The 17,850-nt window shown below is 39.5% G+C and overlaps 1 protein-coding gene across 1 annotated transcript; it reads left to right on the plus strand.

Annotated features, from left to right (window-relative positions):
• The first annotated feature begins 9,520 nt into the window (after positions 1 to 9,520).
• foxd3 (forkhead box D3) lies at positions 9,521 to 11,535 on the plus strand. Its single transcript, XM_029429844.1, has one exon. It carries the CDS (start codon positions 9,942 to 9,944, stop codon positions 11,121 to 11,123), a length of 1,182 nt encoding a protein of 393 aa, XP_029285704.1. The 5' UTR covers positions 9,521 to 9,941; the 3' UTR covers positions 11,124 to 11,535.
• The last annotated feature ends 6,315 nt before the right edge of the window (positions 11,536 to 17,850 follow it).

Below are 17,850 nucleotides of genomic sequence, written 5' to 3' on the forward strand. Positions count from 1 at the left end.
ATCTATGGTTCTATCAGTTACAAGATGTTCGCCCCTTTAAAAGGGAAATCCTCACTGAATTAACAACCGCCTGCAGCGCCGCACGTCTCTGGGTGTGTGCGCAGTGTGCCAATGTTGAGTTGACCAAGTGACCAGCAGAATGATATTCAATGTGAGCCCGCTGCCAGGTGTCATTACACTTCCCCGTCCAGCAGAGAAAAGCAGTCACACATGCCACCATCTGTTTCCAGCATGCCCTAGCCAGCTCACCGCAGCGTCCTTTCTTCTTCATTTTGTCATCCTCACTCAGGGACTTTGGTGTGTGTGTAGAAAAATCTGATCCTCTTAACCATCCTTTGAATAATATATTGTGTACTAAGCAAATGACTTGTGCAATATAGAGTGTAGAGCCAAGATATCAGACGTTTATTCCAGAAAAGCTTGTCCTTGTCCTAAAAAGCATGCAAAGAGGCTAATAGCAGATGCACGTTTCACATTTGCTCTAATGCATTCAGAGGTATAAAAAGGCCTAAGATTACCATTTGAATTTGTCAATGCACAACAGCTCACAGTTGTGCATGCAGAGGGCCGATGGTACATTTTGACACTGATTCATATGCAAAGAACGGCTGGACTTTTATTTTAACATCCCAAAACACTCTGAGCATTGTGGGCACTGTGAAACATATTCCAAACAACCGCCCCCGTCACTTTTCATGCCAGCTCTGAGTCATCCTGACTTAGACATCCAAGCAACAAGGACCCCCCCCCCCCATCCCTCCTCTCTTTCCTCTGACAACAATATCTGCTTATGATCTGCCTGGTGGACAAGCACACAGTCCTCACACAGTCGCAGAGCGTGATTTGCAATGCAGCCTCAGTGTGTGGCGGTGTTAACCCCCCCCTCCCATTCAAAGGCACTTCCTCCGGCAACTGTGGCAGAGCCCACTGCCTCTGGAGCCACTCATTATTACATGCGAGGGGGGACTTGTGATCTTTTTAATTATTCTGCACTTCATTTCTATCCCACCATTCAAAACGCAACATGAGAATTGATTGCTTCAAATATCCATCTTTATAATCTCCCCCAGGCCCATAAATTATCCAACTTTGGAGCAGGGTGGACGAGCCGTGCAGGCACAAGCAGATCCCTTTCAGAGCAGAGCAGAGCCACATCCCTGCAGTGTGCTGGGGGAGCAGAACTGAATGGGGCTGCTCTTTGGCTCGCTGAAAACGGGAGGGAAAAAAAAGTACACTTGTTATCTTGTGAACCCTCAAACATGTAAGATAGGAATCTCTTGAATGTCAGCGACAGAAATGGAATTAACAAGAGATCTTTTTATTGTCACAGAAGGTCATTAGGCTGCCAATCGGGGTAATTATGGAAATGATCTCCCCAGCTCTTTGGAATGTTTTCCTGCTTCCATAAGGACTTGAAAGTGTTCAATCAGCCTCTCTCGTGGGAAAGTTCAGCCATAACTGCAAGTGTACCAGCAAAATCAAATTAAGCAAAGAGATTTCATTAGTATTTATAGCCCCGAGGCATTTGTAAAAGTATGGAGCAGCGGAGTAATGTGGGACTGTGGAGGGAAGAATTATTGCTTAATGACAAAGGCCATACCTAGAAGACATACACATGGATAATGAATAGGAGTCATTGATTGCATCTTTAAAGAGGATTCTTGAGGGAATGTAAAATATTGATGCTTGTGTGGCTGACTTTGGATGGGGTGTGAGGGTGGTAACTTTGTTTGGGTTTTAATACTGTTTGGCTGTTAACTTTAATATTCAGACATGTTTCATATTATACTTAAAAGTATTAGTAAACACTGTATAAGAGCAAAAGCACATAAATAATACACACTGTGGGTTAATATAGCACCAACATGATACTGGGTTACCTTTACCCAGTACTAATGTGTGTTTTTTATATTGTTTTTGGATTATTTACGCTTAAGCATATATTTGAGGTTCTTGTACTAGTATTTCACGCTACTTAATACTTCTACTCCATTACAAATCAGTGGGACATACTCTTTACTCCACTACATTTATCTGACAGCTATAATTACTTTTACATTAGGATTTTAAATATAAAACATATGAAGAGTTTATAAAATGTGGTGTATTATTATAGATTACATTCCAACAATATATCAAATTAGAGCTGAAATGATTTGTTGACTTAGTTGATTAGTTGATAGACAGAATATTAAATAAAAAATGCCAAACGTTTCATGTTTCCAGCTTCAGACAGTATTAGTAGTAATAATAATAATTTTGAGCTTTGACTATTGGTTAGACAAAACCAGCTATTTGTATCTGTCCCTTCGGGTCACGGTAACTGAGATGGTCATTTCTCACTGTTTTCTGAAAGTTTACCAGAAAATATTTAATATGGTTTTGTACTTGTGACATATTATTAACGGTCAGTAACATGTACATTTAAAAAGAGGTAGAATACATTATAGCATGTTTTAGTTAAGGGAGAGACACCCCAGGTGAACAGGGTAAAAATACCACCATGAAACTTCCCTCTGGATGATTACTTAATAAGGCGATTCTACTTTTTGTATTACACGTCTCCTGAAATGTTATGTTTAAATATGCGAATCAGGCATCATATAATCCTGACTTTTGTTGAATGTATGAGAAATCTACAGAGACAAAAAGATAAAGCGCAGTTAAATAAACAGCTAAAGGTGCATTTTGGACGATTTCTGGAGAGTTTGGGCTATTTCGCTTCCATGACAAACTCTTAAAATTGACCAGTGCATAAAAAAACGATGATTTGCCTGGGGTGTCTCGCTTTAGATAACCCAAGAGTAACATTAAAAGATAACACCAACACAGGGGACAAAGTTAATCCAGTATTGTATCTGTGATTTATTGACCAAAATTGGGTCGCAGTCTTTTTGACCCAGTGATCTTTAAGTGTGTAAGAGAATTGAATCTCATCATGAAGAATAGAGGTCTATTGAGTTTTAAAATGAAATAAAATATTTTTTTCAGTAAATAATCATGCATTAGGTGAGACCAAATATACACCTTTGTATTTCCCTTTGTGTAATAAATCACTTCATTGTCTGCAGGAGAGATTCAGGCCAAAATGAGATGAAGTCAGATAGCTATGTGCACTAAATTGTAACACCTGATTTGAATCATTGGGTCTATTCAGTCCACTTAACCTCAGAGTAATTGACAATTTAAAGGTGCAGTCCTTAATTTCAAGAGACAGCACAACGACTTTGATTAGGTTGTGGGATATTCACTTCCCCCCCTGGATTAACGGACAAGGACACTTTCTTTATAAAGCAAATAAGGGGATGGAGTACAAGCTATGCATTAAAGGAGAAATATTATGGCTTTAAGATGAATTAGATAATTTGCCTTAAGGCGATAACATTAGGCCTTCATGAGAATAAAGCATATTATAGACTACTGGTGATATTAATTTGAACACTTCCGGATATATTGTAAATTAGGCGTTTTAAAACATAAACATACATTTCAGTCAATCATAAAATCAAAACATCATTCCTCTCCAAGTCTTAAGCTTTATTTATTTTTACCCTCCTCCTTCCATGTCTTCTTCTTCTTCTACAATTCCTATAATTGGGTTCGAGAAGAGGTAAAGTGTCTTTGTGAAGAATTTGACAGATTATGTGAAGGAATATTATTATGTGCAGGGCAGGCGGGTATGTAGGAGGTAATTTAGTGTGATGTTACATATATGTATGCATCAATAGGCAAGAGGATATTGAGTTCAGGGGTCGCACTGAGTGAGAGTTTCCTTTTGATGTCAATTATGTAAAAAGCTGCTTAGATTAGTGCATGGGGAGTCACAACATGATTTAAATTGGACACCTTGGACAGCCATGTAGGCCTTTTCTTAAGGATTAGTTTTTTTGTACACAAATAATCATTTTTCACTATAAAATATATGTTAATGTTTCCTAATTTATCATAAAACCATCCAAAAATCTTCATCTTCTGGAGACAAGTGACAGTAATTACTGGCATATGACGTGGTATTAATTTGCTTATTTGATTACACCATATTTTGCTCCTGAAGTGATTTTTAGACGAACACATTTCTGCCGACTTTGGTTTGATTTTCTACATTTATTAAACTCCACCACCATGTGACACCCTTTGTCTTCATTAGCACGTTGTTTACTATCAATTGTATGCAGACAAAGATTTGGTGCAAAGCCAGGCCGCCTGTGTTTTGACACCGGGCTAAATGCCTGCTATTGGGCCAATTTGCACTGTTTACAACCCGAATCGCTGCACTCACACAACACGGCGATATACTGATGTGTAACTTCTCAACCTTAATCTGAATGACAAAAAGCCTACAAACTGAGTGACATTGCACGTACTTAACAAGTACACATTGGCATGGTAATCCGGCTGCATTTAGCGGGAGGTGTCACTTTCCCACCAGCACCCGCGAGTAGCATGCAGCCTCCCCGGGGGCTTCCCACTGACGGACAGCCGGAGGAGGGGAGCGATGGACGGGCGGACGAGCAGCGTGGAGACGGTGTAAGTGTGTTTCCACAGTTTTGCAGAATTGAAAACATAATTATAATTTTTTATTAAATAAATAAAGAGGACCATTTTTCCAATTGTCCTGCACATTATTCAACATTGTTTTTTGTTAGTTTTTTTAATGGGAATAATAGCATGATAATCAAAGATGGGAATGAAAGAGGATTTGAGGATTGTAGGATTTGCTGATGAGTTCGATAAGATTATTGGATTGATGGAAACCGATTTTTCACAACATGTTTATCTCTGCAAGTGATTCTTCATAAAACAGCATGAGATTTTACACAGACATTTATTGTAACAAGATACATCTACATCAATCATCAACATTTATACAATTGTTTACCTACGAATTGCATTTTCCATTATACATTTTACCTTATGGATAGATGGGATGATTTATTTATATTATTATGTTATATTTTTTTAATATTTCACTTTACAGCACAAAATCACCAAATTAGATAAATCCAGATGCTTTTTATAGACAGATATCCAAATCATTCCTAAAACGATGAAGCAAACTTCATGGCCAAAATACAACTTGCAAATGTTGACGCCTAGAAAGCCTGCACGAAGAAACAGTCCGCAGACGAGCCTGAACATATATTATAGGTCCTACTGGCCAGCAACATATTGTAGATGAACGTCTGTTATACCACTGACCCAAGTGTCCATCTGTCCACTGATTCTGCTAACTCAGTCTGTTTCCTAGTGTAGCTTTATATGTTTCTACTGGCCTCAGCAGCAACACCTGCAAACCATAAATAAGAAGATGGATCAACTGATCAAATCAACTAGAAAAGCGTGGTTTTCTTCATTGTATACATATTATCATAAACCAAAATGAAAACCATGAATTCAGAGCTCATCGTAGTATAATATATTTCAGTCCAAAAATGAACGAAAACGAAAAGCTATAGGTGAGTTAAGAAGAGTCCCTTCATCACCTGCTGTAATCTGCTGCATGGCGTCTTTATACAGCCGCGTCAAATAGATGGCACTTCCAACACAACACGCACACAGACACGTGGATCAGTGTCGTCTATTTTTGGGCCCTTGGTGCTTTGTTGTGCAGGAGAGATCTGCTCCGGCTGATCCTGCGGGTTAAAAATGGGCTCCATCATATTGTTTGACAGAAACTCGCAGGTTGATAGAGTGGATTCCTTGAGAAGAGCTGAAAATGGTGATTTCTGGAAGAAGAAGAAAAGGGAAACAGCATGGCTTCCAGGTTTCTACACAATTCACATGGTCGATCATGAAACATTTAATTCTAGGGAAGTTATTTCAATAATTTATTATTTGTGTGTCCTCACTGTTGTGTGGCACGCAGCTTTGCGGATATAGTCAGATTTTCTTTCTAATTTTTTTGCGAACATCTTGTCTTTATTAAATCTGACAAGCTGAAGATTTGGCTACTGGTGTAAAATAATTAACATAATGGTCGTAATTACAGGCGCGCTAACAATGCCATTAATTTATCATATCGTTTTACTAGCTGCTGCCCCCAACTGCTCCCTCACCTAATTAATTAAATGAGTTGCCTTTCAAAAATCTGTTTTTACAAACAGCTGATTTTGATGCGAGAATGGGAGTCCGTTTTGGGGATTTTAATGAGTCCTGGCGTCATATTTTTGTACTTTGAGCACCTATGATATGTGCAGATATGATGTAAAATAGCATATGTATATTATCAACTTTAATGGACACTTTCACAACACAGGAAAAGAGAATATTTCTGTAATAGATATGTTTGAATAACTAATTAATAATGAACAGTTTTAAACTTTTTTTTTCCTGAAATGACAGTGTAATTCTTAAATAGGGGTCACGAGAGATATTCCAAATCCAAATCAGTTCGTATACACGTCCCACATATTTACTGCACAACGTATTTTTAAGAAATCTAAAGATTAAAGGGGGGAATAAGAGGACAGTCACTCTTGATTAGATGGTCAGAATCCATCCAATCCAAAATAAATCCGTACCTTTCCCACCTTTAGCTCGCACACATACAAACGTGTTTTTAAATCTTCTAAAATCTTAACAAGTCAGTACCATATTCGTATGTTCGTCATATATGGTCTTAAGGCCTAAAAAGGCGAGAGAACGCGAACTTTTCCATGTTTTAAAGATGTTCTTTGAAATTAGTATTATTAATTTATGGAAATTGTAAAGCAGACATATTAGTCAAGTGGCATCAAATAATCTCACAAACGAAAAATATCGAAACAAGTAGATCTTGAAGTGGAAACACGGGAAATAAACCACTATACCCCCCCCCCCCCCCACAATTTAAAAAAAATGAATTAACAATATTGATCATCTCTCAGCTGCCACCTTCCTTCTTATAGTCTGAAGCATACACCCTGCTGAAGTGTCCTTGAGCAAACCCCCCTGCCTTCCGCTGCAGGTGACCCTGACCTCTGACCTCTGTGAGATATGAGGAGCACACAGGGGGGACAAGAGGGAGGAAAGTCTCCCTCTCAGAAATCAGCAGAGCATCACATTATTATGATCACAATTATTTGTTCGGTGACCTTGCTGGTAGTTTGCAGTGATCACATGTGGCGACTGTTTCCTCTCCATCACCTGTGCTGCTGCTGCTGCTGCCTCTGTCTGTCCCCCCTAATGGTTTCATGCCGGAGCGAGTTGGCTTATTATACTAAAAGGTTTTGTCGCGCTAAGCCGTGCATGTGTGCTTAAAACGTACATTTCATTAACAAACTGCGGAGGTATAAAAGCGGATTTATGAGGCTTCAAAAGATCACAGGAAGGACGGGTTTGAAACCCCCTCTCGGTGCTGTTGCAGGCAGGTTATATCAGCAGTTACGCCGCCTTTCACACAACACTGCGACTCAGGGATTTTCTTTAAGGAGGCTGGCTGCACCTGTCTCTCCACACACATATAGGGAGAGAGAGGTTTGTTAAGACAGTGGCTCAGTGACCTTCTGATTCCTTCAAAAGTCCTTCAAAATAAGAACCCAGAGTGGCTCATAAAGCCCTTTTATTTTGTAGCTATAAAACATTTCTTGGTGCGTTTTTAAAAGGCATCAAAAAAGAGGGTTTGGCTACATAAGGTCACTAATATCAAAAATAGTAAAATGGACTTCTGTTGCAAAGAAGGAATGCACGAAATGTGCCAAAACAGCAGTAAAAAGGAGAGGGGGGGGGCACGTTTTCGATTTGGGCAAAAACCTTCAAAACAAACGACCTTGAACAAAAGTATTTTTTTTCTGATGTATGGGCTTGAACAAGCCAGAAAGAGAAACCTGCCTTAATACACACGCGCCCTGCGTATAAGCAGGATAAAAGTTGATGTAGACTCTGGTTTCATCTGCTAAGTAGTCCGTATTGACGGACCTCCAGATCACACAGGTCACCGAGAGATTAACACAAGGCGAGTCTAATCGGAAGCCACGTTTCCCTCCTTTGACCCATACGCACATTATTAATGATAGCGTTTGATTAAACCGACTTTCATCCCGAGAGCAGAGGTGTCGGAGGTGGCGCATGAAGCAGCACCTCTGTGCACTGCTAAAGGCAATTAAAGGATCAAATGTACTCCCCAAACTACAAGATACAAAAATAACACTGATGGGATTTTATAAATACATTAAAAAAGACAGGCTACAATCGATTTTCTTAAATTGTAATTATGTCATTAATAGGTGACACGTTAGATTTATTTAAATGTCACAATAGTGATAATATGGATAGTAATAATAATGATATTAATATTTACCCGTTTAAAATGTATTCGGCCTCAAAGTGTTTTAATTGAGACAGAAATGAGCTTGTATCTGATAAATAATCCTTAATTACACCACCTCCTTATTTGTAATTTATTTATATGTTTTCATTTGTCAAATAAAGCAAATAACAAACAATATTTGATGCTGATTATAGATATTTTCATTAACCTGCTAAAAAGACGTCCGATAAAATCAATTGAACGTTTACATCGCTTGTGGCACATCGGAGTATATCGGAGTTTAAATTTCTATATTTTTTTAATTTACGGCACATTTCTTCAGTCACTTTGAACGTTAGCTGAAACACGAACTCTGCTTTCACTAGTCCTCCCAAATGTTCTCACACGACGGAGGAAAACGCTCTGTATTGGATCCGACATCCTCTCCCTGAGCCTACACCGCTCACCTTCATGCTTTGAATAAATGCTCTCTTTGCATTCACCCGCTGCCCGCATTTCCTACTTTTTTCAAATGTAAAATCAGTCAATGATTGGGGTCGTTAGCACCTCTTCCAAACTCTTAAGGGAATTCTTTATTCTCTCCATTCATTGTGCTGCCGGTGCTGCTGCCGCTGCTGCTCAATATTCTTCCCACCTTCGGCTAATCCTGCAGGAATAAATAGACTTGAATTCATGCTTTGTATTCGGAGTTTAGATTTACACGGCAAGCTGAAAGCTTGAAATATCAAGGCATGCACCCAATAAACTAAGTACACATATGTAATGTTTACGCAGTGATAAAGTATCCCAAAACAGAGTAGCATGCACGGAAACTAGTTTAAATTAAGTGCAGGAAGATCCATGCATGCACAATGTCACAATTTCAAAAGCAAACACATCAAATAAGTTAAAAGAGGACTCAGTGAACTTAGCTGTCGTCGTTTCCATTCGGCAGCTTTCAACAGAGTTTGTATTAGCAAAGTTAAAGGTTTGTATTGTTTATACGCAGCCACGTTAATGCGCATCAGATCTTTCAATCATGCAGGCCAATTTTCTCTCCCCCACCTCCTCCTCCCTCTGCCACCGTTAAATGGTCTATGACGGACGAACACAAAAATCAACGGAAAGCAGCATTGCTGATGTCCCATTGTTGACAAATCCATGAAACAACTCCAGTTTGCATGGTTTAACAGAGAGGAGAGGAGGGTGGAGGGAGGGACGAGAGGAGAGGAGAGGGGGCGTCTGTCGTCACCAAACCACGTGTCCTGCACTGATAGTATATCTTATACTGGGAAAAGTAATCTATCAGACAGTCCTTTTAAAAGCTCGGGCCTTTAAAAGCAGCATGTGTCATCTCGACTTGGTTCTCCAAATATCACTCCTGTAGGAAATATACGCACCGAGAAGGGACGTCGGCGCGCAAGACATCTCCAAACAACTTCGAGGCAAGACTCGTAGCTTTACACAGGCCTGCTCACTTACCGAGTGGAGAAATATTTGTAGAAGTTGACGTTTCTTTGGTTTGACTGGCTTGCTGCCGGATCAACCGCATTTAGATTTTTTTTGGAGACACCCGATCTCTTGACAGGGGCGACAAGAAGTCCAACAGACCCCGCCGTGTGTGCGCACTGACCGCGAAGGTCTCACCTACCCATCACACCCGGCTGCTCGGCTGTTTTGGCTCCGGTTGACTTTAGTGTAAGTAAGCCGTGAGATGACCCTGTCTGGAGGAAGCGAAAGAGCCAGCGACATGTCCGGCCAAACTGTGCTCACAGCGGAGGACGTGGATATCGACGTGGTGGGCGAGGGAGACGAGGAGTGCATGGAGAGGGTGGACAGCGACTGCGACAGCCCGGTGGGGGGCATCCTGCACGACCTCCGAGGAGAAGTAGGCGACGAGGAGTTGGAAGATGAGATCGAGGTGGAGAAGGAGGAGACAAGGTCCGGTGGAGGGAGTCCGTGCTGCGAGAGCTCCGGAGAGGGAGAGGCGGGAACCGGGAAGGGAGAGGGTCAAGACCAGAGCGCAACGGGAGGTGGGATCCAGAAGCCCAAAAACAGCCTGGTAAAGCCGCCTTACTCCTACATCGCCCTCATCACCATGTCCATCCTCCAGAGCCCGCAGAAAAAGCTCACCCTCAGCGGGATCTGTGAGTTCATCAGCAGCCGCTTCCCGTATTACCGGGAGAAGTTCCCGGCGTGGCAAAACTCCATTCGCCACAACTTGTCTCTTAACGACTGCTTTGTGAAAATCCCACGGGAACCTGGCAACCCCGGTAAGGGCAACTACTGGACCCTGGATCCCGCTTCGGAGGACATGTTCGACAACGGCAGCTTCCTCAGGAGGAGGAAAAGGTTCAAGAGAGTTCAGCCGGACTTGCTCAGGGACCAGACTGCGCTCATGATGCAAAGTTTCGGTGCGTACAGCCTCGGGGGCCCCTACGGGAGACACTACGGTATCCACCCGGCTTATTCCCATCCGGCGGCTTTGCAGTACCCGTACATTCCCCCTGTAGGTCACATGCTGCCACCGGGCGTCCCTCTCCTGTCCTCGATGGAGCTGAACAGAAAAGCGTTCAACTCCCAGCTCAGCCCGAGTCTGCAACTTCAGCTCAACAGTCTGAGCACAGCGTCCATGATCAAATCCGAGCCTTCACACAGACCGTCTTTCAGTATAGAGAACATCATCGGGGTGTCCAGCGCCTCCTCGGTCTCACCGGGCGCTGCTTTCCTGCGGCCTCCGATGACCGTGCAGTCGGCCCTACTGAGCGCGCAGTCCCTCTCTCTGTCCCGGACCTCAGCCACGATGGCTCCCATCCTCAGCATGCCGTCAAATCTTATTTCTGGACATGTTTTACCCCCAGCAGCGGCGGCGGTGTCCAAGTGGCCTTCACAGTGACTTGAAACCAAGAGAAAATAAACTCTTATTTTTATATAGAGACATTATTACGGGGTGGGGGAAGTGTGAACAGCACAAATCAATAACACTGGACTCTGTAGTAAAGACTGTTGAAACAGAAAAAAAGGAGATATTTCTGTACAGGTAATATTTGTAAATATTGTAGAAAAAAAAGAAAAAAAAGAATGATTGTACCTGTCTTTTTTGTTCCTGTTTGAGATCTGTGATAATTATTTTACATTTTCTTTTTTGTAACCTATCAGAGCTCAGCTGGACACAATTTTTGCTTCCTTTTCATACAAGACACACAAAGCTCTGAAAAATAGTCTGTTTATAATTTAAAAAAATCAAATATATGTAATTCTATGTAGCTATATTGTGCTGTAAACTGAATTTATTTGTAAATAAATCTAAGAAAGAATTAAATCATTTTTTCATTATTAACATTCATGAATTGTTTGATGACAGATTTATTGAGATACATTCTAGAACATTTATTTTTGTATACCCTCTCACGCTATAAAAGACATAAAAAAAATCAAAGACAATGATATTTAAATTTAGATGTAGGCTAGATATTTTAAAATGGTCTTATCTTGTGAAAGTTAGCCTATTAATATCATCCAATTGTCACGATGTTGAAAGTCTATATTTTTTAATTAGCTACTTTATCTTTCACTTTTATTTATTTCGTTTTATTTCTTATTAATTAAACCAATCTTATTATATTGATCGAGTAACAAAAGGAAATTGAATTATGTTTCTAGCTTTTCAGAATTAGAATTATGTAGTGGAACTTTATTGTCAGATATTATAACATACATTTGGAATACTCTTTAAATTAAATAAGAATTGTTGCCGAAGGTAAAAAACAAACAAACAAAAGAAGCAAGAACTTAAGATGTATAGCCTATTTATATGGATTTAAGATTTAAAGAAGAGGGGGAAAGGAGACTATTATATATCCTGAGATTTAGTGCAAATAAACCTAAATAAGTACTTTTCCAAAATGGCTCTTTGCGGAGTGTTTACAGCTTTTAAGGCTGTTATAAATATGGAATCATATTTAAATAAAATATATGAACATGTAGGGCTAAATAATAAGGATTTAAAAACTAAATGTATGGTTGTTTTCCTGGTGATGATGTCTGACTGGAGGTCACATTTTAATTCGTCATTACATCACCGCTCGTGTCGTTTTACAGGATATTCTGCAGCTTGGCTTCTATAAAGGTAACAGCTTCGCAGTTGTGTCTGGCTAATCACTTTTACACAAACAGCAAATGGTGATCGGGTTGGTGTGTGTGTGTGTGTGTGTGTGTGTGTGTGTGTGTGTGTGTGTGTGTGTGTGTGTGTATGTATGTATGTATGTGAGAAGGGGAGGGGGGGGGGGGGGGGGGTTACAGGCGCTATATTTATCTGATCCCCATGAGAAAGAGAAAGGAGCCTCTCGCTCTGCTTCAATTCACTTTCAGACACCGAAGAAGGTGCTGATGATGCAAAAGGCTTCTCCAATGTCACCGTGGCATTTCATTCATTCTTATTATTATTGCGCTATTATTAATAGCATCATATTGTTATTAATAATAGTAGCCCATTTATTAGTAATGTACCCTACACTATATTAATATTGTATTATAGAAATCGTGTTCTTGGCAAACCAACTTTGTCAAGTTTGTCACAAAATTGAAAACAAAATGAAAATATAGAAATTGTTAGGCTCTGTAATGGGTTCATGATGATTTCTGCCATTATATTTTTCTCATAATTTATAAACTAAGGAGGTATTAAATATGCACGTCGTTAGACAGTTAAAAGAGGTCATGAAAGAGACGTCCAGGCACCACCAGAGGTCTTTCAGGGTGCATAACATAGTTTAGATTAAAGCTGTATATGAAGCAATATGGGAGTTTGTCAAAAGCAGCTCTATGTGTGTCTTTGCTGGGGCATTTTACAAACAAATTCCAAAAGAAAACATCAGAGCATATAAACAGCAAAAGCCGAACCTGCCCTTGGTTAATACGTTTATAGTTGTCATATCAATTTGCTCTCTGATTCATGTGTGCGATTACAGATGCAGGTTCAGCCACCACAAAGCGTCTTTAAGCCAAAATCTCATGCTCACATGCGTCAGAGTGCCTGCAGTAAAACTGCAGTGTGATGTCTCTGTGTGTTTGCATGATGTTGCACCGTGATGCCGCAGGCTGACACCTCTAACACCTCGGAAGACATTCAAGCCGCTAGGGGGCGTTAACTGACACGTCTGGCTCTTCATTAGGGATATAAAAAATCAAAGACATATTTAGGGAGACACAACAACCTGAGAAGATGGAGGATAGACTTTCCCACACAATCAATGAAGCTCATTTATTTCGTCCAATAATTACGAATACGAATATATTCATATCTTAATATGCAGAATTTACTATAAGGAGTTGAAACTGAAATACATTTATATGTGGTCCAGTCGCGAATTTTCATTGACTTAAAAAAAAAAGTTTTATAATGATGAGCGACATTATTACGGTAAATATTTGTATTCACATGCCTCAGTACATCTACTGCTCACAACATACAGGGGTAGGCTACAGTCACATAGGACTATTTATATTTGAGTAGAGACACTGAAATTGTTGACGTTAATTAGGTTGTAATTTGAGATTTCAGTTGCAGATTATGGGAAGATGAAATGTACCACATAGATACGTGATTTAACTGGACAAATTATTCTTAAACTGAAACTGTTGAAAATATTACACAATCCAGGTGTAAGACAGGTGAAAATGACATATTAATCGGTATATTTGATTGTGTGACATAATAATAATAAATAATAATAATAATAATATTTTCCTATATATTTCCTATATATTTTACCAGTTTACATCACTGCAGTTTGTTCAAATCGATTAAGGCAGTATCCTCTGTTGTGCTTTTAATTCGTTATCAATTGTTGTACCGAAAACCCCCGCAACTTTTGGTGTTTCACGTCATTATGTCGCTAGCAATACAATTTGCTGATTGAACGAATGCGCTCATTTGAAGAGCAAACAGTAGATAGTCGCGCGCGCCCGCACGCACGCACCCACTCGATAATGACCTATGCAGCTGCACGTGCTTGCGCACAGGTGTAGAGCAGTCTGGACTGTGGTTCCCACAGCTCTACCAGCCAGTCTATATTAGTCTCAAGCGACAGGCTTTTATAAATAAAGACTACATTGTGTGTTTGGTTGTTAACTTATTTTATCACCAATGAACTAAAAGAGCAGAACGAGCTTTAATAAATAAGCCAACATTCAATTAGCATGACAATGAATTCAGGTTGATTTAGACTTTTAACAATTTTACATTTAGGATGAGCATTTTAACACGATATAAAAAAGTAAGGTTTTTGGTGTAACTGTGTCTTTTAGGTGTTTTACACACACTATGAACCTGTGTGCAAGTGGGAGAAAGTTGACGCTAATCTTGTTATATACAGCCATAGAAAACTCACTAAAGGATGCAGATGCAATGTTTCCAGGGACACTTTAGAGAAAAGGACATTTTGGGTATTTGGTAGATGTTCACCCATCCTACATACGACTACAATATCAAGTTAGGAATCTTAAGGTGATCAAAAGGCAGAAGGAAAATATGAGTGGTGAGTGATGCGTGGTGATGGTCTAGTGGTCCGCCTTCCAAACAAAACACTAGAAGGTCGGGAGTTCATTACCAGGCTGCCACCATTGTACCCCTGAGCAAGGTACTTAACCCTGAGTTGCTCCTGGGAGACTGTCCCTGTACTTAGTTCAATGTAAGTCGCTCTGGATAAGAGCGTCTGCTAAATGACCTGTAATGTAATGTAATGACCTCCACAGGTTCTCTCAGTTGTAATTCTAAAGGTTTTCAACGTCAACATGCATTTTCTCAGTTTTCCATGCAAAACTGTATATCCATGTAAAAAACAAATGCATAGACTGCTGAAAAAGTAAAAAGAAATACAGAATTGTACCCACAGTTTACTTTTTGCATTCTTTCATTCCTACATTGTGATGGGACTCATGTTTTGTACAAACACGTAGTTGCTGTGGTCATATGCAGCCTTACAGTGTGATTAATTCACTCACAAATGAATGATCTTACACAAACACTTTCACCAAATTACAGCAAGACCACAGGGGCTCATTACGATTCAAACTTCAAAGTGTTTGACCTGAAGGCCCTGATTGGATTATATGTTCAACCCTGTTCAAAACAACCCTGTTCAAAACAATATCAAAGCATCAGTGATTTACATGGCGTTTGTGTGTATCTGTGTAGTGTATATTAAGGTATAGCTGCCTGAACACGGAAGTAGACAGTACAAAGTATATCTCTTTGTCCAAAGAAACATTAGCATACAACTTTACTGTATGTATGCAGTTGACCAACCGACTGATACTGTAAGTGTCATCAGCCCATGAACCTTTACAGTAGTTGACCAAAATCAAGCTCACCACACTCTCATCTCTCTCGCTGTCCTGGAGGTTTTGATCATATCACATGATTTTTTTTAAATCACCAGATGGAGTTTTTCCAGACGTCATGGAAAGACAGATGTTTCAATATCCATTTCAGTCTCAACTTTTAAGCCAACATAGATGAAAACAACTAACTTTAGTTTCTAAAGTCAAGAATGAACTTTCAAACTCAAACTCAAACGACAAATACAAAGTACAAATTAGTGTTCAAACCTTTCTTTTGGTGAGTTTTTTTTAGTGCTTACCTAATACAAAAGGGATGCATTGTGAATCAGTATCAGTATTTACATAATAGGCTGCCACCTTTTGTGGAAATTGGCAAATATTAATATTTCACCTTTTCCAATGACAGACAAGACCCATTCAGCCAGAATATAGTAGAACATGGACTTGGGCTTTTCCACCGTAGCAGAATACATCTGCGTTCTTTGAGTGAGGCGTCAGCAACCACATCAGAATCTTTGTTAGTGAGACTGGCTGGTATAAGGGGTACCCCAAAGATGGCTATCAAGGGGCATGTTTCTAGTGTAAATGTGAGGGTTTTGTCTAAATTATTAAAGGAAACAAAAGCAGAATTCAACAAATTTTGGACAAGAGAAAAACATACGAGTATGATCTGTCGGTGACGAGCCACATGTATCATAGATATCACTTGTATCTGAAAACAACCTACTAAGCTTTTGTACAATGAATCCTATACGGGACCTTGAGAAGAGGAAGATGGAGAGCTAAAACTTTCAAACTAATTAATTTAGTTTTAGTTTGTGTAGTTCCACTGTCATATCCAAGTGTATCAGTGTTGTGTTTATCTAGAAGAGAATAGATAATGGCTTGATGCTGCATATCAAAGGGACATTGTGTAAAGATGGATGAAGAAGGAATTACAGGATTTACATGTCTTCACAATTCAGACTTTTAGAGTCATTAAAAGAGAAGCAAACATTTTTTATTTAACAAAACAAGTGAGTTTTGAACTATGGGTCTTTAATTGTTCTTATGTGACAAAATAGCAGAAAATATTAAGTCTGACTTGCTTTAGTAAAGTTGACTGTTTATATGATAGACCACAATGGCATTGGCAAGCAAGGCCCAGGCCTCCATAATAACTAGGTCATCTTCCACCACAAGCTATAGCCTTCTCCTGGGCGGAGATCACAGACAGTAAATGTAGGTACAGCAGTTACTGAATATTTAAAAAGGCATAGAGATGAAGCAATAAATGACAAAGTAAAGCTGGCGTGGCCAGGCATTAATAACTAATGGGTACCAGTGAGTTATAGGCTGGTGCCGTTGTAATGAAAGTGTCATTGCAAATCAGCAGTTGTCCGAGGTTATTATTATTTATGCATAATTGATGCCGGAGCCACAAGGAACATGTCTCACCCAACAAATCCCAACACCTTGGGAACAAAGACGATGGCGTCAACAGAAGAAAAGGTCACTGAGGAGAATACGCCCCAGGGCTGAGATTTACATTGTGAGGGGAGGCTTGCATTGTATAACTAGACACACATCTGTACACAGAAGGTCACAACAAACTAGTTACACACGAGACAACTGATCCTACATACATGTAGTGGATGTTGCTACGTCACGGTACGTCGCCATAAAATGTAAAAATAGTTGCCATACATGTCGTCAAAACAAGGATTCAGGTGTTTCTGGTTGAAATAAACATACAGTATATTGAGTATTAATTAAATAATAGCCTTTTCGGAGTACATTATATTTAAGGTACTATGAGTTATGTGCCGTATGTCTCCAGCTGTATTTTTTATACTTAAAGTGCCAGGCAGAATACATCATAACTGAAGTTAGTTGTTCCTAATTCCCAGAAAAAGAAAACTTTTGGATTTCACAAAATCTTCTGTTACGCCGACAGTGAACATTCAATGTTCTTATTTTGGATACCATCTTTGGGATTTCAAAGATATCTCGCATTTTTATTGATATTTATTATTACTTGTATTTATTTTTAAGCTCAATGTTGCCTGTATATTGTAGTTATACTGATTAGTTATTAATCACATACAGAAATAGGCCGGCTTTATGGCCCCAATGTGATAATTTAGGAATTTATTAGCAGTGATTGGAAAAATGGGGAATTTCACTCGTCATTTAATAATTTATACATTTTGTTGCACAGCCTGTATTATGTTATTACCCTACTTTGTTATTATATTATTGGAAATGTTCATTAACTGCTAAATAAAAGACACGTCGTC

This window comes from Cottoperca gobio, chromosome 4 (genome assembly GCF_900634415.1).
Source record: "Cottoperca gobio chromosome 4, fCotGob3.1, whole genome shotgun sequence".
NCBI classification, from domain to species: Eukaryota; Metazoa; Chordata; class Actinopteri; order Perciformes; family Bovichtidae; genus Cottoperca; species Cottoperca gobio.

Excerpts from the sequence above, each read along its gene's own strand:
- foxd3 (XM_029429844.1), top strand. The coding sequence starts at position 9,942 with ATGACCCTGTCTGGAGGAAGCGAAAGAGCCAGCGACATGTCCGGCCAA.